Source organism: Quercus suber, unplaced genomic scaffold (genome assembly GCF_002906115.3).
Source record: "Quercus suber isolate HL8 unplaced genomic scaffold, Cork oak 2.0 scaffold_78, whole genome shotgun sequence".
NCBI lineage: Eukaryota > Viridiplantae > Streptophyta > Magnoliopsida > Fagales > Fagaceae > Quercus > Quercus suber.
In genome coordinates this window covers 405,075-428,542 of record NW_027069543.1, presented here as the reverse complement: position 1 = coordinate 428,542, position 23,468 = coordinate 405,075, and the positions used below count along the sequence as shown (strand labels likewise).

The window sequence follows — 23,468 nt, the reverse complement described above, 5'->3', positions numbered from 1 at the left end:
TCAAGGGCTGTGATTCAAGTTAAAAAGTCATATATCCATAGTTTGAAATTCAAAGTAAAAAGTTTAACTTTTAATTTTTAATTTTTTTTAATCTTTTTTGATCGGATGGCTGAGAATCAAAATTGTTTATTTATTTATTTTTTATGATGACTGAGAATCAAAGTTAATTTTTTAATTATCTTTGAATCTCAAAGCTCGCCGGATGGCTGAGAATCAAAGTTGTTTATTTATTTATTTTTTATGACGACTGAGAATCAAAGTTAATTTTTTAATTATCTTTGAATCTCAAAGCTCGCTTGGTATTGGCATTAATCTCAATCTATCCATGATAGACTATCGAGATTCGCAAAGTCAAAGATTTAAAAGTTAAAAGTACAAACCGCTCGTTTTTCATGTTCTTGTCCTTACCAGTTTCTAGACAGCAAAATTGGCAATGCATAACTGAAAAAAGCCAAAAGCATCATAGCTCAACTCATATTTTTTGGTGTTTCTAAATTCTAACAGATACATTAAGGTTTTAAATCTCCCAACTCCAACTATCTCTTAGTTTCTAATGCAAAAACTAAAAAGAAATGAAATGAACTAAACCACAATGAGGGAAAATACGAAGGAAAGTTATGTTTTTACATTTACTGTTCAGTGTTCAGTGTTCAGTCGTACTCTTTTACGTTGTAAACTAAACAAATATGTCAGGTAAACTTTGCATAAATAGTGAATATAAACCTTTCATTGTACATTATGTGTAGTATTTACCTCCTTGCAGGCAAGAGTCCAACCATTGTTGGTGGATAAGAATTAAACTTAGCAGAGCGGACAGCATCAACAATGGCATCTTCAGCTAAGACTGCGGTCCGAAAGCATGGAAAAGGCGAGGGATCGCCGTGGCCTAGGGGCACATTTTCATTGTACATTATGTGTAGTATTTACCTCCTTGCAGGCAAGAGTCCAACCATTGTTGGTGGATAAGAATTAAACTTAGCAGAGCGGACAGCATCAACAATGGCATCTTCAGCTAAGACTGCGGTCCGAAAGCATGGAAAAGGCGAGGGATCGCCGTGGCCTAGGGGCACAGTTGGCCTGCTGGGATCATCTTTATCAAGATTTTCCATTATCTTCTTCAGAACGCCTCCAACCGTGGTTCCCGACGGTGCGATCATCAGCTTTCTATTCGCCCCAAAATTCCATCTTTCCATTTCTATCAGTGGCTAATTCTCTCTCTCTCTCTCTCTCTCTCTCTCTCTCTCTTATTTGATATGAACATCAGCTTTTGAAGCTCTCTCTTTCGTCTCTCTCACTCTCACGTGCACGCACAAGCCAAAAATCAGTAATTAAGGTGGCGGTTTAACCCATGCAATATATAAAAGCACGAGATTCTGTTTATAATTTTTTTTAAAATATTATTTACTCGGTTATATAACGTAACATCCAACGTATATTATAAATTATACAGTATTATATGATATACAAATTTATTTAAAAACAGCAATCAATGAAGTTAGCACTTGAGACTAAGTGCTAAGTCTAAGACCTTTATTAAATAAGATGATTGATCCAACTCAAGTAGCTTTTATTTCAGATAGAAATATTGCTGAAAATATAATTCTTGCGCAAGAAATTGTTCACAGTTTCAGAACTAAAAGAAAGAAACAAGGTTGCATTGGTTTGAAACTTGATTTTCAAAAAGTATACGATAGAATGAAGTAGAGTTTCTCGTTGACTACACTTAAGGCCTTTAGGTTTTGTGAGAGATTTATCGCCTTAATTCAGCAATATCCACAATGAAGTTAGCACTTTGCAGGTTAGCACATTCATCAAGAGTCTGCTAAGGAAAACAAGTAGGTTTTTTTTTTTTTTTTTTGGTAAGGGTAAGGATTTTCAGCAATATATTCTTAGTTTTGAAACTTCTCTATTTTTGTTGTGGTCGTATAGTGGCTATCTTTAAAATTTTCTTGAAGCTCTTAGATCAGATCACAAAGGTGTATTTGTAATATATGTGAACGACATTACTTTAAAGGTAGAAGAATAGATTGTTTTAAGAGAAGAATAAAATTCAATTTAAGAAATTTAAGAATTATGCTCGAGCAAGATTGATACTCACTCAAGCGAGTGATAGGTGCGGGACTAGCAAGGGATAAACGAACTTTTAGGCTATCTTTAGGTGGGGTTTGGATCCACTTTTACATTTCACATTTTGCACTGTAGCACATTTTTTTTTTTTTTTTTTTTTCAGCTACAGTTGTTGACCAAGTCTACCAAGAATAGTATATCTGTATACTGTTCATAGGTCTCACAAACTTCATTTTTCATCAGCTTTTTCATTAAAAATAGGTCACACAGGACTATTCACACATTTAAAAATTATTTTGCTACAGTGTTTTTAGTTTTCAATTTCAGCAAAATAAGTTCTATCCAAACGGACCTTTAATGTCACTGACTGAAGCAAACTCTTCAATGACTGATGATGATGAGTCCAAAGATTGTTAGTTGAATCACTTGTCCGATTTGGATTTTTTTATGGTCTTCTCGTATCTGCCCACCGGGTTGTGCCCTGGTGGGGGAGCCTTTGATATTTAAATTAGTATCAATCTATGTATTTGGTTTGTAGATAATATTTTTCTCATACCTTAGCAAGTGAGGTGGATTGTCCTTTTTATAGGTGAATTAGATAGTTGTTGTACTCATTAATATCTTCTTTTATATAATTGGAGGTAATTATTATCCAAAGTGTAACAGTCACTATCTTGATAAGAGTTTAAGGCTTTTGAGTAATAGTTGTCATTGAATAAATTGAATGTGCTTAAGCAGTTACTAATCTTTCTTTGATGGCTTGTTGGTGACTTAAGGTCGTCCATTAAGATAGAAGACCTCATTGATTTTTTTCATACTCATCAGTTTCTACCACCAGGGAATGTCTCGGTGCTTTCTTTGATCAATTTTATTTCTCTTGCAAATACTAGAAAACTCTCAAAAGCTCCAAATTGGATGAGTGATCCAACTGATGATCTTTGGCATCATTAGTTTGGCACCTTTTGTGGGGAACGATTAGCCATTAAGCTCTTCCTGTGACAAAGGGTTACTCAGTGCAATCCAAATCAAGATTTAGTTGCTATGCTAGTTCTTGTTATATACAAAGGTGTATTTGTAATATGTAAATGACATATATATATATATATATATATATCTAAAAGCTGAAGCATAGCATTTATTATTACTACGCTCCTATTGAGCCACATCAACGGCCACATCATCTACGTATTTCCAACCATTTCTCTCTACTATTTCAAATCATAATGCCCCTTTTACCTTTTCATCTCTCCACTACCCTCAACCTTAATATCACTCTTCATCTATCACTTCCTCTTTCTTATATTTTTGCTCTTCTTATCCTTATTCTATTACTATAAATATGTGATTCTTTCTCCCATTCTATACATATTTTCCCACATGAAAAATGTCATTACTTACTCTCTCTCTCTCTCTCTCTCTCTCTCTCTCTCTCTCTCATGTTTTATTTCTATGTGAATTTTTATTTTTTGTATCTAAACTTTAGATTGATGAATTTATGTGTTCTATGATAATTGTTGACAGACGCTACTGAATTAGTATTTGCAATCAATTATTCATGTTTATGTTATGGATCTATTTCAGACAGCAACTTATGGATTAGTTCCATCATTGCCTACAGCTTAGTTTTATCTATTTTTGAAACTCTATCTGCTTGCTGCTGCATGAACATATTAATGGCTTGTAGTTGTTTCTGAATTTACTGCACTAATACAAATTATACAACCCATAGACAGAACTCTCCCTTGAAAATCAACTTGCAAGGGGAGGGTGGGCCAAGGCTTATATACACATACTTACGCCTGCACTTAATCCATGTGGGACACTTTAATCGTAACATACTCCATGCTCCGCACCAACATTCACGACAATCAATCTATCAACACTGACCTGATGGTAGCCATTTTTCATTTTTGATGGCTCCACTCACTATTAGTTATTCAATGACTTAGCAAGACATTTTAATCTAGCCTCTAAGTTGCCCCCTCCGAGATTCGACCACAAAATCACAACTCATTTGATCCCATACTTAACGAGTTACATTCAATTACTCAATGTAGTGGTTGGCTCTAATACAATGTTAAGAATCAAAATGGGATTACAAAATTGTAGTAGGTCACTCCAAGGGCACCTAGACCTCCATAGCAGAAATGTAGAGAGAAAGAGAGAGAGAGAGTTTCATAAGCACAATGTTAATCATCAAGACAGGATACAATGAACTATTCTCTTCTTATACAAGCATCCGTCTTTAACTAACCTCCGCGATTATCAGCTAACTAATCCAACTACTCATTGCTAACTGTTATACCTGTCATTACAACACAATACTATTCTAACAAACATAGGTGCAGATGGTACAGAGCACGTAACATTCCTCGAAGTATAAGCAGAAGTTTCTTAATTTTATTCTTTATTAATTTTCCATAATTCCTCAATCCAGTCATAGCTCTCGCGGAAGAAGAGTGCAGCACGTGACGTGATCCGTTTATTTTACCTATCATCAAATGGATTTCATTGAACACAGTATATTATTATTTCATTTTTCTTGATGATGAAAATCTTTCATTTAATTTATGATCTAGCTTATATGTATTTTCAGAAACTGCTACTTTTTATGATATTGATTGATACTCGCTGATTTATTTATTTTTTGTGCTGATCTTTGATTCTCTAGATGAACCTTTTGATGTCCCAGACTTGAGAACAAATGCCATCACCATCCCTTGGTTCTTCTCTGAAGGCATTTTTATATGAAGATTTAGCCAAGGCAACTAACAATTTCTCCAATCCTGCCTCCTTGGTGAAGGTGGTTTTGGATCTGTTTATAAAGGAATCCGTTTCAGATGACAAATGGTTGCAGTTAAGCAGTTGAAATCTGGAAGTGGACAGGGGGAGAAGGAATTCCGGGCAGAGGTTAATATCATTAGCTGTATCCATCACAAAAACCTTGTTTTCACTGGTTGGATACTGCATAGATGGGGCACATAGAATGCTTGTTTATGAGTTTGTCCCAACAAAACATTGGATTTTCATCTACATGGTAAGTCTTTTTGGTGATTATATTATTTTGTTTCATCTGTAAGCTTTTTTTTTTTTTTGTTGGGGATAATAATTCATGTTGGTGGTTTAAATATAAAATATATTTGTCTCTTTTGTTCTTACAAACGGAAATGCCTGTTGTATTGAAAGAATAGAGCAAGAAATTTCCTATTCCCCAAGATAATCTCTTACGTGAAAAAATGGATATTCAGATTCAGGTCCATAAGCATAGTCATGATTCAATTGTTTGCTCCACTTAATTTTTCCTATTGATTCTAAGTCAATCAAGAATTTGCATCACTAGTTCACAAAGTGCAGGATTTCTGGAATGATGATCTCAAGAATTACATAAGTTTCATGAGATAGAAAAAATGACCAAGGGAAAGCATTTTTATAGTAAAACTTGAGTGAAAAAGCTATAAACTGAAAATATCTAGAGTAATAAGATACTTGAAAGATTTTAGTTGTATTAGTAGAACTAGTAGATAAAATTGTCTAAAGTAATTGAATCAGGGCTTACTTTATGAAATGTATAATAATTTTAAAAGAGAACAAAAACAAATTAGTTAATACTTAATTTACTAAGAACTCAAGAGTTGCTTCAAAATATGGTAAAATATAAGCAAAATCAGAAGATGGCTTATATGATATAGAGAAGTTGAGTTGTTGAAGAAGAAGAAGAAGAAGAAGATCTTTTGCATTGTTAAATATCATTTGTTCATTTCTCTAGATTTATCTATTGATTCAAACCTCTTAAATGCAACTTAATTGGCTTAAAGTATTAGCGGAGAGGCATGAGCCTCTTTAATAACCTTATGTGAAAGAAGAGGTAAAAATAGCCAAATTGGTGATTAAACTTCACTGAGTAGCATCATTGGGTTGTCATTCCAAGTAGTGTTCCTATAGGGTTTTACCATCCTGAGAGTTTTAACAGTAAGTTGGATCACAATGTGTTGTTAAGATTGAGATCATTGTTTTCAATTTGATTTTGGTCTAGTAACCTTATTTTCTAAATTGTCATACAATGTTTATTAAAGAAAAATGACATTGCAGGAAAGGGGGAACCGACTATGAGCTGGCCAAATAGAATGAAGATAGCTCTAGGCGCTGCTAAAGGATTGGCATATCTGCATGAGGACTGTGAGTTTCCTTTATGTTCTATCTTTACATTGCAAACAATAAAAATATTTTCTGGTTATAGTTTTTCACTCTCCTTTGGAGCTAAATGTTCTTCAGGTCAGCATAAGATCATACACCGACATCAAGGCAGCTAATATTCTTATTGATGATAATTTGATGCAAAGGTAAGGTTATTAAGTTTCAAAGGATTATTTGTTAAGTTTCAATATCTATACATGTATTTCTGCATTGTTTATTTTTGACTTGCTGCTCCATTTATATCTGTGATTGAGTTTTGAAAGTTCTAGATTTAGATCCATTTGGATTATCCTTGGCTCGAAATGGGTCAGGAGATGCTGCCATGATGGGAAAAATTTTGATTCCTTTTTCTCTTTCCTCTGCCCACAAAAAGAAAGTTGTGTCATTTAATTGCATGTTCTGTTTGCATGGCATAAGTTATGTGGAAAAACTTCATTCTCATTTTGTAATTAAATACTTTTAAATATTGACTTTTATGATAAATAATGTACCTGGGATATTTTGTTCAGGTTGCAGATTTTGGGCTTGCTAGGTTTTTACCAGATGCTGATGCTTACTACTCCACTAGAATAATGGGAACTCCTGGGTAAGATCCATTTCTCTGTGTTCTTTCTGCAAAGCTGTGGTGCTGCCATGACTTTTAGTTATGGAGCAGTCTAATTAATGCTTAAAAAGCAATGATGGCTTGGCTATTACATATTCTTTTTAACTTTTGAATTAATTGTTTCTTAATGTCTTGAAATAATCCTGTATTCACCAAATGCAGTTATGTGGATCCAATGTATTTTTCTCATGGACAGCTCACTGATAAGTTGGATGTTTACTCCTTTGGCGTTGTGCTTTTGGAGTGATTACTGGACTCAACCTATCGACAAAATCAACCCTTCTCTGGTAATAACATGGTTGAGTGGGTATGTAATCATGATCACTAGTCCTTAATTGTTCACTATACTTTGTCAATCATCTTGGGATATAACTTTTTTTGTTGTTCAAATATTAAAAAGAACAATCACTTTGTTTGGAACAAAAAAAATCTTTGCAAGTATGTGTTCGTTTGCATGGGGGGTAGGGGTTTTGGACAAAGTTTACCGAGAAAATTGGTTGTAGCCTTAAATTACAACATTATTTAATAAAATAAAAATTACTACATATTTTGAAAATATAATCGTTAAATTGCATGTTCTTTACTTTCTTAATACACATGTCAAATTTTGTGTCAATCAGATATTATTTACTATATGATTTATACGTGCTTATATTTGATACATAATTTTAAACTACAAAAACTTGCAATTTAAACAAATTTATTGATGACATAGCTATTGATCCTTAATTTTCTAGAAATTTTGCAAGTATGGAGTTTATAAAAAAAAGATGCAATCCAATAGTTGATTTGTCAAAATTTACCTCTAATAAAAAAATATTGAGCAAGGTTGTAGCCTCAGGCTCTAACCAATTTTCTAGTTAAATTTTGTCTAGGGTTTTCATTATTCCTTTATGGTGTCCTATTCTATGTTTATATGATGTGTGAATTGATTTTAGGTTCTTCTTTTAATAAAAAAATTTAGGCTAAAGTGCAAATTACACCCTTTAAGTTTGGAGAGTTTTTAAATTTTTATGCTCTAAAACTTTAGAATTTGAATTTTACCTCTTGAAGTTATATTATGTGTGCATTAGCAACCCCTTTGTCCTTATTTTCTATTAAATGTCACATAAGCTTGTTACACGTAATTAGTTCTTCAAATAAAATGGTGCCAATATGGCTCTTAAGAGAACACTTTTTTGATAGGTAAGTCCTCTTAAAGAACTGGTGGTGGAAAAGAGTGTAGGGTACCTTCTATAATAATAGTATATTGATTCATTGATTTAATTTGATTTTTTGTTTTGTATTGGATAGTTGATATCCTTTCAGTTATGCGTTGAGAAAGTAAACCCATGTCATTTCTTGTTCATTATATTTAATAAAGGCGTTCTAAATTCATAGATTTTCTAGGCCCTTTTAGACATGCAGATACAAGGAAATTTTTTAGTGTATCCTCATTTAGTTTAGGCTGTTATAACTTCTATATTTTTTTCTTCTTAAAAGATGCAGCATTTTAATTGCATAACTTGAGTGACGTGAGACAAATAACATTTTACTCTTATGGAATTTTAGGCAAAGCCTTTGCTCCCACCAGCTTTGAAAAAGAAGAAATTTGATGATCTCGTTGATAAAAGGTTGGAAAAGAACTTTGACTCTAAAGAAATGGCTCGAATGGTTAGTTGTGCTGCTAAATGCGTGTGTCTATCATATGAGGAACGGCCAGGAATGAGCCAGGTAACTCTACCACTTTCTAATATTGAAAATTTGAAATAATTACTTCTCTTTGTCTAATCCTCTTATCTTCATTCTTTTTAGCATTGCAAAATTACAAATAATAAACCTCCTTAGCCCTTACTTATTGTGTTTGTGAACTGTAATGCCCATCATCTTGTTTAGTACGAAATTTTTATAGTTGATTATTTTGTAATTTGTAAAGTATATGGAATATCTAGGTTTGTATCAATATGTTTTGGCAGGTTGTTGTCTTTTTAATGTTCAAAATCACCAGAACGTTTATGGAATTTAGATTTTCCTAGTTGGCTATCAAAAAGCTGAATTGGTTTTGAAACTGGTACAAAAAGGCATTATTCTTTGAGATTGTGCACAACCCTTATTCATTTTTCACGATGGAATATAACCCTATTGCTATTCTTGCTAAAAAACAGATACTTCGAGAGTTAGAAGGAGATCTTTCTCAAGCAGTGAAGGACAAAAAAGGACCACGGATCTGGAAAAGGATTTCAGATCTGGAAAAACTTTTTGGAAGGGCTCCAATTAATCCAAATATAAATATGTAAGAGAAATGCTATGTTAAGTGGTAGGTTATTATGATTCTATGTAAATATGTAAGAGAAATGCTATGTTAAGTGGCAGGAAGGGCTCCAATTAATCTGAATATAAATATGTAAGAGAAATGCTATGTTAAGTGGCAAGTTGTTATGATTGTATGTAAATATGTAAGAGGAATGCTATTTTAAGTGGCAGGATGTTATGGTTGTTATAGGTGAGCAAAAAAGTAATTTTAATTGTGAGTTCAAATTAGAACCAATAATAATTGCTACCTATGATTTGTTGTAAAAATATTATAAATATAACGCTTCTCAAATATGTAATGTAATTAACGCTTTGTTTGTTTTGATGTAAAATATTTTCAGGAAAATATTTTCACATTTTACAATTTTTGTTTTGCAGTCAAATAATTGGTCAAATGTAAAATATTTTTAGTCAAAGGAAAAACCAACGGCAAAAAATGTAAAATATTTTACACTTAAAAAATTAGTAAAACATTTTACATTTTCTTCTCCCTCTCACTCTCGACCCACACAGATTCTCCCCTTCACTTTCTCAGTTCTTCTCCTTCTCTCCATCTCTCAACTCACCCACTTAGTTCTTCTCCCTCTCTCCATCTTTCAGGGTGTGTTTGGTTGAGGTGAAAACAAGGAGGATAGAAAATAGCTAGAGGAAAATATGGTGGAAAATGTCATTTTCTACTGTTTAGTTGAGGAAAGAAAATAGAAGAGACAGAAAATAGGGGAGAAAGTTTTCCCTCCGAGCCCACTTTTTTATCCTCCCAATTTGGAGGAAGATGGGGAGGAAAAAGGTCTGATAAATGCATTTTACACAAATACTCTCTCACCTACCTCTTACTTTATTCATGACCTGATGACTTTTGCCTCTTTTCAATAACGTTGCTTTGGCTTATGGTTTTTTTTTTTTTTTTTTTGGCAATGTTGCCTCTTCTTTTTTCTTTTGATTTTCTAGGCTTCTCAACCAAACAAATAGGAAAGAAAATAAAATCTTTGTTTGGTTCACCACTCCTGAGAATCCACTATTATCACAACAAGCAGTTACAAGTAAAGGAATCCCAGTACCTTATACCAACCTACAGTTGAACCATTATCCCAATACCCAATTGGATTTGTTCTGTAGTAACAATATGTCCTTTTAATGCACGACTCCCAATACGTAATTAACTAATTGCGCAAATCCCAGTACGTGACTTAATCATCAACTTGAGAATGAAGCTGGCTGCAAAGTTCTTCAGTTCATCACACGATGAAGATCACGAAACTCCTTGGTCACAAAACCCTACAATGTACAAACACAGCAACTTCTTGAATAGAAAGATGAATTAGAGCATATATCTCCAGTTCACAATATGCTTGTGAAAAACCTTTGCATTAAATTGCATCAGCTACGACGGCTCTTAAAATAATCCTTATGTATGTTTAGGGTTGTGAGAAAAGAAAGTCCAAACATCTATTCATGGATTGGAATGAAATCAGATCTGAAAACTAATTTTTATAAACCTCGACAGATACCCTATCTATCAAGCAGCTGTCAAGCCTCAAGCTAGAACAGCCTTTTAAGCCTCGATAGATACTAGTTGTCGAGCTATAAAATCCAACACTTCTTTAACTGATTCTTGGACAGACTTGCATGGCTTTAATACTTGAACTTGAAACTTTATTTCTTGAAGTATTAAACACAAACAGATCTACCCAATTACAAGTAAAGTTCATTTTGTCAAAGAATTAGTCAATTCTATAATGACATATGCTCTTAACATGATTCACATATGTCTTAACACACAGAACGAAGTCATGGACCAAATTGAAAATCGTCATCGTCTGATGAAAGACGAGCTTCTCTAGTTTTTGACATTCACGATCTTCGTGACCAAGTATACCACAATGATGGCAAAAGATAGGTAGCCTCTTGTATTTGAAAAAGACCCTCCCTTCTTATACATCTTCAATATGAACCATTTTTCCTCTCATAAAAGGTTTGTGATATCAATATCCACCTAGATACGAAGAAAGGGTCCCCAAGCTAGACCATTCTTAAGGGCATCAACCATAAGACAAGTATTGATCTCATTAGCGATACGAGTACCAACAACTATGTTCATAATTTTAATAGGAATGTTAAAAACCCAAATCCAGAAAGGTGAACGTTGGAAAATAACATTATTAGAGTTGAGATCACCATTGAAACGCTTCAATAAAATAAATCTTTTACCAAAAGATCAAGGGCTTCTATCTTGAACTTCAATCATGTTCTCCACTTCTCCTCCGTGGCAAAGATAGCTAGAAATAAATTATTTCCAACTCTTTTAATAGTTACACCATGTGAGCAGTGCCAAAGTTGGACTTGTTGTTTAGAGAGAGCCACATCCTGAGAGCTAAGCCAGGAGCTCTTTTTCTTCTTCAGAAAGGTAAAACTTTTTCCATAACTCCTCCAATGAAGCATCCATGTTGGATTTTTAAAAAAATAAATAAAAGGTTAATAAGGAAATGAAAGGAAAAGAAGGAATGAAGGTATGAAAAAAATTTATGAGATAAGAATGAATGGATTGTGACAAGAGCTAGACATAAAAAAAAAAAAAAAAAAAAAAAATTAAAAAAAAAAAATCCCCTACTACAATTTGATACTCAAATCTCAAAGGTTTGAATCTTAGGTGAGAAAACGTAAGTTGGTTTCTTTTACTTTTCAAGACTGCAGAGAGCTAGGGAGAGAAAACTTTATGACTCTGGTACTTGTCTAATTCATTTTTATTAGTATTGATTTGTCATTTAGCAACGTTAGAAGAAAATATGCACATGTAAAATTTGTAATTAACTCTCAATAAATGCTGAAGGAAATTCTAAAAAATTAAAGACTATTGAGTTGCTTATAAGTATGGGTTTCTCATGTGAGAAAAATGACAAAAACTTAGAAAGAAAATCCTACTGACACTCTGCCAAAATAAAGAGTCATATCTAAGTCCAAAAGAGCACTCTTGCTCCCTCAAAATCAATGCTCATTCCTACTTTTTCAAATCAAAGTAGAATTTTCCTTCAAATTCATATTGATTTAGTTCGAGATTAAGCCAACGGCCCTCGACATCAAATCAAATGCATCAAACTTGGAGATTTCTATGCACAATTCAAGATCAAGCTTGAAAAGCACTGCAGAGCTTGAATCGGAGGAGTTTATTGTATTCTTTTATTATAAAAAGTCATATAGAGAATTGTACCCACTTTCATATAAATCAATATAAATTGATCATTTTTTATTCTATTTCATGACCGTGTGATTTATGTTTTACAAAATTTGTGTGTACACAAGATCTTTTTTTTTTTTTTTCTTTCTTTCTTTCTTCTTTTAAATGTGCCACACGCATGGCCTCAATGGGAAAATTATGCCAAGTCAACAAAAGGAAATTATTTCACATTCAAGGCCAGTGGAGGAACCCGAAAACGATTTTTTTTTAAAGGGCCTACATGGGTTGGGCTTTTGCCCAACAACTTTCACATTTCTAAAAAAAATAGACTCACTCATTATTACACGGAAGGGCTTTAAAGCCCATTATTTATTGCTTCATGAGTTGGGCCCAAAAACTCAAACTTTCTCACCCCATAAATTGGGCTTGATGCCCGTGAACATTATTTTTATTAAAAGCTTGTACTACACGAGATGGGCTGAAAAGCCCATCAACTCTTGCCCCACAAATTGGGTCTAAAAGCCCAAACCTCCTTACTACATGGATCAAGTTTGGAAGCCCATAGTTTCTCTCTATTAAAGCCCAAGACTATTTGACTACGAGATGGGCTATAAGAAGTAAAAGCTCCACTCAAGAAAGCCATTTGGGCCATCCAAATTAGTTGGACCCATGTTCCATCACTAGCCTAAGGAAGGACCAAGATAGCATAACCCGTTTAGAGAGGAGGAAACAAACCAAAAGAGAAGAAGGGAAGAGGAAAGAAACGTTAACCAAATGGTGGATTAGGTGCTGGCCAAAGCTGGACCACGTAAACAAGAAGACAAAAATGAAGGAGCTGATGGCATAGAAGTAGGTCAAGTATCCCAAGTTCTCAAGACACACCATTTGTCATACAATTTGCCACAATTTGTTTGATGTCAACTGATAATATTGGATTACATTACTAGTACATGGATCTACCACTTGAAGTAATTTAATTACCAATTAACACTCAAGCAAATTATGTCAAAGTGTGTATAGGAAAAAAAAATGTATTCCTATATTTTTTGCTAGTATTTCAAGGATTCCGAAATTCTCTTTTTTGAGTAACTTCTTATTGCTGCCGGCTTGAAAAAGACAAGACTAGAAATTGATATGATCTTGTTTCTCAAAAAAAAAAAAAAGTAATTGATATAATCTTTGGATTTGGTATGAGAATTCATGTTTTACGAAGATGGAAGTCTAGCTCACTTAATGGATCTAAAAGTTTTGTGTAATGTATTTTCAAACAATGCTTTTAAAATTTTGGGGGGGGGGGGGGGGAGACATTGTATTATTGTAATTGAGGTTAACGATTAGGGGAAAAAAAAGATTCTCAAAATGACCAAATTGTCCAAAGCATACCTTCATCACGCAATAAGTGATGGAGGATATGATAGGGGAAAAATACATAAGATGTTTAAAGATTGAAGTGACCCAAATAATAGTGACAATAAGGAATAGATTTTAAAAAATGAGCAATACTATAAATATAAATTATTTTATAATTATTTTACAAATTATTTATGTAACAAATTCTTATTAATTTTTATTTAAACATATCAATAATATCATTATTTTACTCATTAATAACTAATAACCACGTCATCAGCCATATGTAAAAAATGTTAACATTAAAAAAAAAAATGTGGAGTTTATGGTTTTAACATTTAAAAAAATTGTTGAGGCCAACACACATTTGGCAATTATTCACAAAGTTTGGAAAAAAAGAGAGCGTATGCGTATCGTAGAGTAGAGCGAGACATGACTTCCTCTTCCTAGTTGCTTCGCCAAGATAAGGTAGGGATAAGACGAGGAGGAACGAGAATCTAAAACAAACGAACCTAACCCGATTAACGGCAACGAGGAAAAGCAATCCAAAAAGCTCGGAACAAAAGAAATTCTGAATCTCACCGACGGCAAAATGGACAGCACATATTAGTGTCCGTACTACTTTCTTTTTTCCTCAATGGCTATCGTTACACGTGTCCCATTCGGCTTCCCTACACCTAGCTTCTCCTCCTCATTAAGCAAATCAAGTCAATGTCATAAACATAGACATAGTTTGGTGGCATTATCACCACCATCTACAACAACAACAACATCTATAAGGGTTCCAGAAACTTCCACACTTTTCTCTCCTTATATTATATTGAGTAATTCACCATTTCTGCAAAAGAGGGACACAAAGGGTTTTAGAAGAGTTAAAGTGGTATCAGCAGCAATGGCAGATTTGGCTCCAAGCACTGTTCTTGTTACTGGAGCTGGTGGCAGAACAGGTTTAATTCCCTCCCTTTCTTTTTCACTTTTTTTTTTTTTTTTGTCTGTAAGTGGGGTTTTGGTAGATTTGTTAAAGGGTTTAATTGTTTGGATAATCATGTAAAAAATGGTGCTTTGTGTTTACGTGGGTGTAATAACTATATTGGTGCTCTGGAGGGTTAAATGGATTGCCTTTAGCCATATGGTTTTATGTGCAATTACATTATTTTGTATTGTATTATTTTATTCCGTCTAGTCACGCCTGTATACTCAACAATCTCACGCTGTAAATTAGATAGTTATATTGCGATTTACCCAAGGCTTGATGGTGAAATTGTTAATATAGAAAAGGGGTTTTGAAGAAATGGAAGTCACCCCCATTGAATTTTAGTGAGACATTTCTTTAGGTTCTAAATGAATTCTTGTAATAAACACAATTTGTATTTCTACTGAATCAGTAGCTAGTTGCTATGAATTTTTACTGACCCTTTGATTTTTGATTGGGTGATTGGGTCACTTTATATAATCTTGGATTTTCAATGGGTTTTGATAATTGAAATAGAAATGTAGATGAGAAAGTAGATATCTTCCTCTTTCTTCCTATTAAGGAAGAGTTTCCAATTGACAGGCTTTTAATTTGTTAAATTTTGGTAGGTCAAATTGTTTATAAGAAGTTAAAGGAGAGGACAGAGCAGTATGTTGCAAGAGGTCTGGTCAGAACAGAAGAGAGCAAGGAGAAAATTGGTGGAGCAGATGATGTTTTTGTTGGGGATATAAGGGATGCTGGCAGCCTAGTTCCTGCAATCCAAGGTATTGATGCTCTTGTAATTCTGACAAGCGCTGTGCCGAAGATGAAGCCTGGTTTTGACCCAAGCAAAGGTGGAAGGCCCGAGTTCTACTTTGAAGATGGAGCATATCCTGAACAGGTCATTTCTACATTTCATAATCTTTGCATTGTGTTATGTTTTTTATTTTTGTTTTTCTTCCTATTGTTGATGTAATGTTTTTGCTTTTTAGGTTGATTGGATTGGGCAGAAAAATCAAATAGATGCTGGTGGAGTATTTGCTTTCCTCCTTTCTACTTAGTCGAATTCTATTTACAGCAGTTTTTGTTTTTCTGAGTTATATGGTTTCTATGACAGCTAAGGCTGCGGGAGTGAAGCAAATTGTGTTGGTTGGCTCTATGGGTGGAACAGATCTAAATAATCCCTTGAACAGCTTGGGTAACGGCAATATATTGGTTCGTGATCCCTTTATATTTAAAAATCAAATTGACCTTTTTTCTTATGTTTTGTTTTCATTTCTTTAGTTATTTGTTCTTTGCTAATATTATACTTAATAAAAATTCATAATGAATGCTAGGCAAAATGCTTAATCTTGTTTACCATAATATAGGTTTGGAAGAGAAAGGCCGAGCAGTATTTGGCTGACTCTGGTGTTCCATACACAATTATAAGGTACCATGTTAGTTTTTACTATCCATGTTTATTTTTTCAGTGTCATATGAAATACTATAAACTACATAGTTGACTTATAAGCTATAGAGGAAAAAAAAAAAAAAGACCCAATGTAGTCGGTATTTTCACCTACATGGTGCTTGGATGAAATTGACAATGTAAATTTCTACTAAGTGGGGATAAACAGTATTACATTATGCTATTTGGCAATCTTTTTCCCATTGCATTCAAGCAAGTATACATGGAATACAATTAGTTTGATAGTCATTTCATCTATTATGTCATAAAGGACATGCACGTCTCTTTTAGATGTTCAGTGACCTGTCTTTTCCTTCCAAAGTTTTTGGACAACACCTAATGCATTTTATTCACTTATGCCTTGTAGCCCCCCTTTATTTTTTTGTTTTCTTCCCTTATAATGTTCTGAGGTGTCAGTTGTTGTTGGTTCAAGTAATTTTGATCTGCCTTTAACCAAATTATTTCTATTGTATTTCATTCTCCATTGATACCAGCTCAACCCTGAAACAACTTCCTTCCCCCTCTTTTGTTTCAACTTGATGACCTGGTCTTTATCCAGCCTTCATCTCATCTCAACTTAAACTGAGAAATTCAACTAGCTCCAAAAGTTCCTTCTAACCTGTCCTCTTAAGCCTTTCTGAATTTGGTTGCAAACTCCTGCACCTAGTTGCTTTTCCTCTTTTTCATTTTTCTTTTTTTCTAATTTTTTATTTATTTATAAAGTTCCAGTGTTACCTTCTCTCTCTCATTTAGTTCCCTTAGGGATTCATTTTTGTCTTGTTTCCTTCTTCAGACATCCAGCATCCTTATGTCTAAATTTGCCACCAATTAAAGCATTGAGCCAGCTTCCATTCAATAGTCATTTCTGCATTTGATCACCACTATATCAAATAGTTGCACACCCCTTCAATTTCTACACATTTTTTTGCATTGAGAATCTCTCTCTCTCTCTCATTGTGGTCAAATAATCTGTAAATGAAGGTTTTGTAGTTAGACTCCCAATTTTCCTTTGAAGTCTAGCAAATAGGAGATGAAGCCTTGAATTCTATAATCTATTTTAAGGACATAACACTGACAATCTGTATTAAAGTCAATATAGGAGTCTGTAGCTCAAAGATAAATGGAAACCATGTTCATTGTTTTAGTAACTCCTGTTTGGCAATTTGGCTCCAGTATTTACATCTTTAATTCACTGTGATGGAGAAAAACTATTTGGCATATGTGTATATTTGGAAGTCTTAATTAAAGTTCCAAATTGAGTTAACGAAACCTTTTCATAATTATATAGGTTTTCTAAGGGCCAAAATTTGTCTTTGAACTTTTGAATAAATCAGTTATTCTTCCATGAATTAGTAGTTTGAAAAGTAATTTTGAAATTTTGTCACTATTTTATTATGCGGTTGCTACTTGTCAATTGACACTGGCCACCAATATGGTTGAGTTAGGGCTGGAGGCCTGCAAGATAAAGAAGGAGGTATCCGAGAATTACTTATTGGAAAGGATGATGAGCTTCTTAAGACAGACACAAGAACCATTGCAAGGGCTGATGTTGCAGAAGTCTGCCTTCAGGTATTGTTTATAGTTGTGCTTCTCCAAATATATGGTTTTCCTGATTCTTCGTACTTGTTGCCCTTAAAGCAGCATTTGATCTTATGGTTGTGTGCCTTACATTATTTACTAAGAATACATCATTTTGTTTTTGTTTTTTGTTTTTTCGACAGGCACTACAATTTGAGGAGGCCAAGTTTAAGGCGTTTGATTTGTCGTCAAAGCCTGAGGGAGCTGGCACACCAACAAAGGATTTTAAGGCTCTTTTTGCTCAAATCACCACCCGTTTCTGATTTTTGATTGCCAATATACTTTGTGTAGGACAGTGTTTCCTCATTCAAACTTCAAAGTTCTAGTTCAAAACATTGTTATTTGACATCATAATTAGCTATGTTGAACAAAGCTACTGTAACCGGCTTATTAGCTCTAAATGCTCAGGTTCCTGAAGCTTTGTTTGAAACACTTTCTATTCCTAGAGCGATCTTGAGATTAGAAGCCGGGATTTATGCGTGTTATCACCTGCTAGTGAAACAGACATCATGGGTCTATTAGCATCTTATATTATTGGCCCTTTTTGACAATCTTGCCTTTTCTTGTGTTGTGAATATGATCTACCTTCAGGAGGTTGGCATTCGCATTTGGATTAGTTTACTTGCTTGAAGTTGATAGAAAATTTTTACATAGAACAAGTGAGTCTTTAAAAAACTATACATAAACCAATAAGCTAACAAAAAAAAGCTAATGCTCAAATCGTCCATTCTAAATCACTTAGGCTAGAAGACCCCTTAGAATAAAGAATTATTAACACTTGATTAAGGGATAATTGTAAGGTATTTTCAGAATACAGATAACATTGTATTTTAAATTAATAAATTAATACAAGGAAGCTGCCTACTACAAAAATTAATTTTTTTACAAGATCTTATGATTAATGTCATTTTTGTATTAGGTGGCTTATGATCCAACAATGAACTTGTAAAAAAAAAATAAATAAATAAAAGAGAAGTTATTGGAAATAACATTCGATTAAAATTAAATATAAAATAAAGATAATGAAAATGTGTAATCCAACCATTGGAATTTAAAATATTAACCTAATAAAAAATTAATGAATGGTATAACATTAATAAAAATTTAATGAGTAATATAATATTAATAAAAAATTATACCATATACAATTTTGTTTGTCTAATTGTGGTTTGTAGTTTGTTATCATGAAAATTTGCAACCTATAATAAATGCTAAAATCACACCAAGAGAGTAGAGATGGCAACCTATAATAGGTCATGGCTAGATCATGAGGGGATGGCTTACCTCTAGTGTTTTTTTTAACTAAACATGTCCTTTTATTTTAAATATATAATGGCAAGTAGTAGTAGGTTTTAATCCTCACATTTTATTTAGTTAGTGGATAATGTGGCGGTCTTTCATTAAAACAAAAAGAAATTCCTCCTAAAAAAATATTGGAGGTAAACCTTGCTCTTACCTTTTAGAAGAGTTACTTCATCCCATCCTTTACCCAACCTGAAAGTAAGGGCAATTACATGCCATATGAGTCGCTATCCAACAGGGTCACAACCCACATAATTTAGAAAATAATTTATGAACAAATTAATAAAAAAAAACAACAAGATATATGAAAAATTAATAAAAACAACATATAATATTCAATGATGCAAATCAAGTCTTTATTTGTAAATAATGCTAAGCTTATATATATTTGATAATTTGATAGTTGGGATTTGGGAAAATGATATTTGAACCTTGAACGTTTCTATTAGAAACATTAAGAGATGTCAGTTAAATTATAAGACTTTTAGCAACTTCACTATTTATATGAGGGTGTTTTTATCAAAAATAAAATATGTAAATGGTATGTTAAAAAATAATAATTGGGGTAGGTGGGCAAAAACTTTTCTTACACCATTATAAAGTCTAGGTAAACTTTTACTCTCTCCTCACTCTATTCCCCCATTGGGATGTGAAAAATCAACTAGATAAGTCATACTGAAATTTTGATCCCTTAAAAAAATAATATGCATGGCAAAATAATGGCTACAACGTGTCCTTTAAATTGATTTCTTTAGATAACTCATGAGAGAGAGAACGATCACTATTAACTATAAAATTTAGTGCAAAAGAAATCTTTCAATGCAGACGTTCAAAATTCAAATTCTCATTTCCCCTCAATTTAAAATTAATTTATAATATCCACTCCACCTTCTAAATTAACATATGAGCATATAGATTAATTTTTAATTAAGATATATTTTGTTGTTTTCACTTTCGAGTTATTAGCTATCATTAATCTATTATTTAAACTCTAATTTGAATGATGGATTGGAATTATAAATAAATTATAAATTATAAAATTTTATAAAATGATCCTCTCCAATTGAATTCTCTCTTATATTTTTGACTTGATGTGCAATACGTGTTATTTATTTAGTTTTTAATATATCACATATCTTACCTCCAAAGAAATGGAAGAGAATTGGAGTTTTTTTTTTTTTTTTTAATAAGGGAAAGAAGATTCAAATTTTAATCTAATTTATAAATACATTCATAAATAATTGGTAACAGATAATAAAAACCCCAAAAAAATAGAAAAGAAAAGGAAGGGCAAAAATATCTAATAGTAGTAAAAAAAAAAAAAAAAAAAAAAAGCTCTAATAAACATGGCGATTGTTGTCTCCCCGAACTGCCATAAACCCTTCACTTCATGGCCTCACTCCCAATACCAAATTTCAAAACCCAAGTCTCGCTTTAGCACCAATCATCGAAAACATAATTCGATCAATTTCGTTCCTATCAAGACTCTAGGCCACCGACACCGACACCAAATCCTTTACAAGTTGAGCACAGAAGACTCAAATTCAGGAATGTGGAAGAAGCAGAAAATGAAGTCGACAATATAGGAGTTAAAGCTGCACTATCTATGCTCAATTTTTATAAAAGTGAGTTCTTTTTAATTTTTGAATACTGGTATTGCTATTCTTAGGAACAGTAATTTATTCCTTAAATTTTGTTTTAGGAGAAATATCGCCGGTGATTCCAAAAAGTTGTCGTTATGTTCCAACATGTAGTGAGTATTCCATGGCAGCTTACAAAAAGTACGGAGTTGTTAAGGGTACTGTCTTAACTGCTTGGCGTCTATGTCGTTGCAATCCCCTTGGTAATAATGGTTATAACTTAGTATTTCTCTCTGTTTTCATTTTTATTGGTATAATAATAATATGTGTATGTATGTATATTGTAATAAGAATGAATTTTCTGGTACTTTGTCAGGTGGTTCTGGATTTGATCCTCCGCGGTGGTTTGGTGAGACAAGTATACCTGAAGAATGATGTATAAGTAAATTTTTGCTTTCTTTGAGTTTAAGGTTTCAACTTGTCATAACTAGCATTTGTCAGTTGCTGTTTTTCTCTTTTTTTCTCTATTTAATATTTTGCCACAAGATAGCCCGTTTTCAATTTTGGAAACACGAGGGGTATATTTGATGTGGAAGGTAAAAGAGACATTGTTGTCTATGTGAAGCTTGGTGAACATAACTTTAAAGAGATGTGCATAGGTTAGTTGGTGAAAATAAACTGAGATTTTAAGTTAAAACAAAGAGAACCCGTGTATGTGCACAGTAATAAGAATGAATTTTTCTTTTTTGATGCATTAGGTTACCTGATATTTGTTTTAATGCACAAATTATTGATTTAAGTTGCTAAGTTTTGTTCTTTAGTTGCGTTCAAAATCTTCAATTGGAGAATCAGAACCAGAACAATAACTGATACTCAACAAAGGCTCACATGTTGATCATCTTTGACTGCTTATATATAACTAGATTATATGTGCTAAGAGATGCCTTGGCCAAACCAATAATGATCTAGAGGTCTGTAACTGCATGGGAAGTTATTTTTCTATGNAATCCTAACTTTGCCCAGTAATTCTATGGGTTAATAGCATATACACTAGTTGTTATATTGACTTCTTCTTGATTAGCGCCTTTGCTCGAGTTTAAACTTTTGAAATTGAGAAGGAAATAAGGGAAAACTGATCTATGATGGGCATAGCCTACTTTCTTGGAGTTTTGATATCTTTTGTTTTGGCTGTATTGAGCTATATGGGGACTGTTAGATTAATGACTTCATCCTATATTTATGACGTGATTATAGAGAGAAGTACTGCCTTTAGAAGCCTAACATTGATATTCTATTCACTGCAGCCGAATAAGAAGCTCTTTTGTTCTGGGAGCGTGTCTGTGGTAGTCTTACCAGGTTCATGATATCTATTTTTAGATACTATAGAATTTAAAGTCTTGATCATCAAGTAAAGACACTAATGTGTTCTTTTTTATGGATGTTGGATTCATTTGGATAGTTCAATAGTTATAATTAGGCGAGAGGATTTGAACTTGGAACCCCTTCATTAAAAACACCATGAGGTGTCAGTTGAGTTACATTTGTTTGGGTATGGATGTTGGAGGATTTTTTTTTTTTTTTTAATTATTATAACTTTATTTGAGTTTATTGAAGTTTATTAAGTGATCGATAAATTATTCATTTTTGTAATTGCTGGAAGTGGGCTTCAATTGCCAGTCATGAGTATGAGGTATTGGCCCTTTTTTGTGGCCAGGGCCTTTAAACATCTTTGTATATGAGTGTTTTAGCTGTCAGAAGGCATGAATCCCTTAACCTAATCCATGACTCATTCATTCTATCTATCAACTAGAACCCAATCCTCCCATCTCTCTATCAACTAGCACCCAAAACCTTTTATTCAGCCAACATACTCCTTTTCAGCATAAAAACAAAGCCATGTTTTAGCTGTCTCTTCGCTTCAATTGGGTATGGAAGGAGGTTTCAGCAACTGAGTCCTGAACCATATTTCTCATGTTACAACCTTTGAGACCCATGGTTAGCCAAAATACCAACACGTGTATAATGTATTTAATGATAAATGTGCCAAGGTTCAACCCTCCAAGCATGCTCTAGCAATTCTGCCCAATCATCAAGCAAAACAGAGAGCCACGGCGAAAGTTTAGAATCACAAGTTGACAAAGAAAATTAAAGCCATGCGAGAGTCCATTTCAAGCACTAGCGAGATCCACGAGAATTGCCCAAAATTCCGCTTGGATATGCTCAAGGTGATTGGACCTTAAGAAATTTTACTTGCTCAATTTTTTTTTTTTTTTTTTTTTGGTAAGAGACGATTCATTAAAACATACTAAGAGGCAAAAAGTGGTTCAAGACAAAGTCTGTTACAGTACATGTTGTTAAGATCATTTTCAAAAGCATTAACAACGTCCACAAGCAGATTATCATATAAAATAAAGTCTAAATCCTGACTAGCGCTCAACCTTGCAAGACTGTCCACACACAAGTTGGCTTGCTTGTAGCAGTGTTGAAACTGGATCCGGTGGAAGTGAGACGCCAAAAGCCTGCAATCATCCAAAATAAGGAAAATGACATTATTTACGTATTGATATTTTCCAAGCACATCTGCAATAGCTTTGGCGTCTAATTCAACTATAAGAGAATGGATATTCAAGTTCCAACACATCAATAACCCATCCCTCAACCCCTATAGTTCTGCCACAAAGCTGTTTGTCTGCCTAATGTGCTGGAGAAACCTGCCACCCATCCGCCACGATCATCTCTCTCGTTACACCCCCACAGCCAGCTACACCCATGCTACCAATAGCTGACCCATCCATGTTAAGCTTCATCCACCCCTCTGGAGGACGCTCCCAACAGATTCTCATGACTCTCTTATAGATTGGCATTCTCGGAGAGGAGATGTAATGCAGACATTCCTTCGCCTGGTTCATAATCTCAACTGCCAGCTT

At 33.5% G+C, this 23,468-nt stretch overlaps 2 protein-coding genes, 1 long non-coding RNA gene and 1 pseudogene across 3 annotated transcripts; all 4 read left to right on the top strand.

Annotated features, from left to right (window-relative positions):
* The first annotated feature begins 4,671 nt into the window (after nucleotides 1-4,671).
* Nucleotides 4,672-6,426, top strand: LOC136067567 (uncharacterized). The gene is made up of 3 exons (XR_010629017.1): nucleotides 4,672-5,104; nucleotides 6,157-6,243; nucleotides 6,340-6,426. It is a non-coding gene; the product is annotated as an uncharacterized LOC136067567 (long non-coding RNA).
* A 305-nt stretch (nucleotides 6,427-6,731) lies between these two features.
* LOC136067566 (proline-rich receptor-like protein kinase PERK15) lies at nucleotides 6,732-9,342 on the top strand (annotated as a pseudogene).
* Nucleotides 9,343-14,161: 4,819 nt separating this feature from the next.
* Nucleotides 14,162-18,210, top strand: LOC112025442 (uncharacterized protein At5g02240). Its single transcript, XM_024058110.2, has 7 exons — nucleotides 14,162-14,626; nucleotides 15,261-15,532; nucleotides 15,624-15,660; nucleotides 15,749-15,846; nucleotides 16,002-16,063; nucleotides 17,527-17,650; nucleotides 17,803-18,210. Exons 1-7 carry the CDS (start codon nucleotides 14,317-14,319, stop codon nucleotides 17,920-17,922), a joined length of 1,023 nt encoding a protein of 340 aa, XP_023913878.1. The 5' UTR covers nucleotides 14,162-14,316; the 3' UTR covers nucleotides 17,923-18,210.
* A 2,056-nt stretch (nucleotides 18,211-20,266) lies between these two features.
* LOC112001945 (UPF0161 protein At3g09310) lies at nucleotides 20,267-21,295 on the top strand. The gene is given in 4 exon segments (XM_024034120.2): nucleotides 20,267-20,503; nucleotides 20,506-20,586; nucleotides 20,664-20,804; nucleotides 20,918-21,295. Coding segments are annotated over 4 exon segments (477 nt in total). The 5' UTR covers nucleotides 20,267-20,307; the 3' UTR covers nucleotides 20,977-21,295.
* The last annotated feature ends 2,173 nt before the right edge of the window (nucleotides 21,296-23,468 follow it).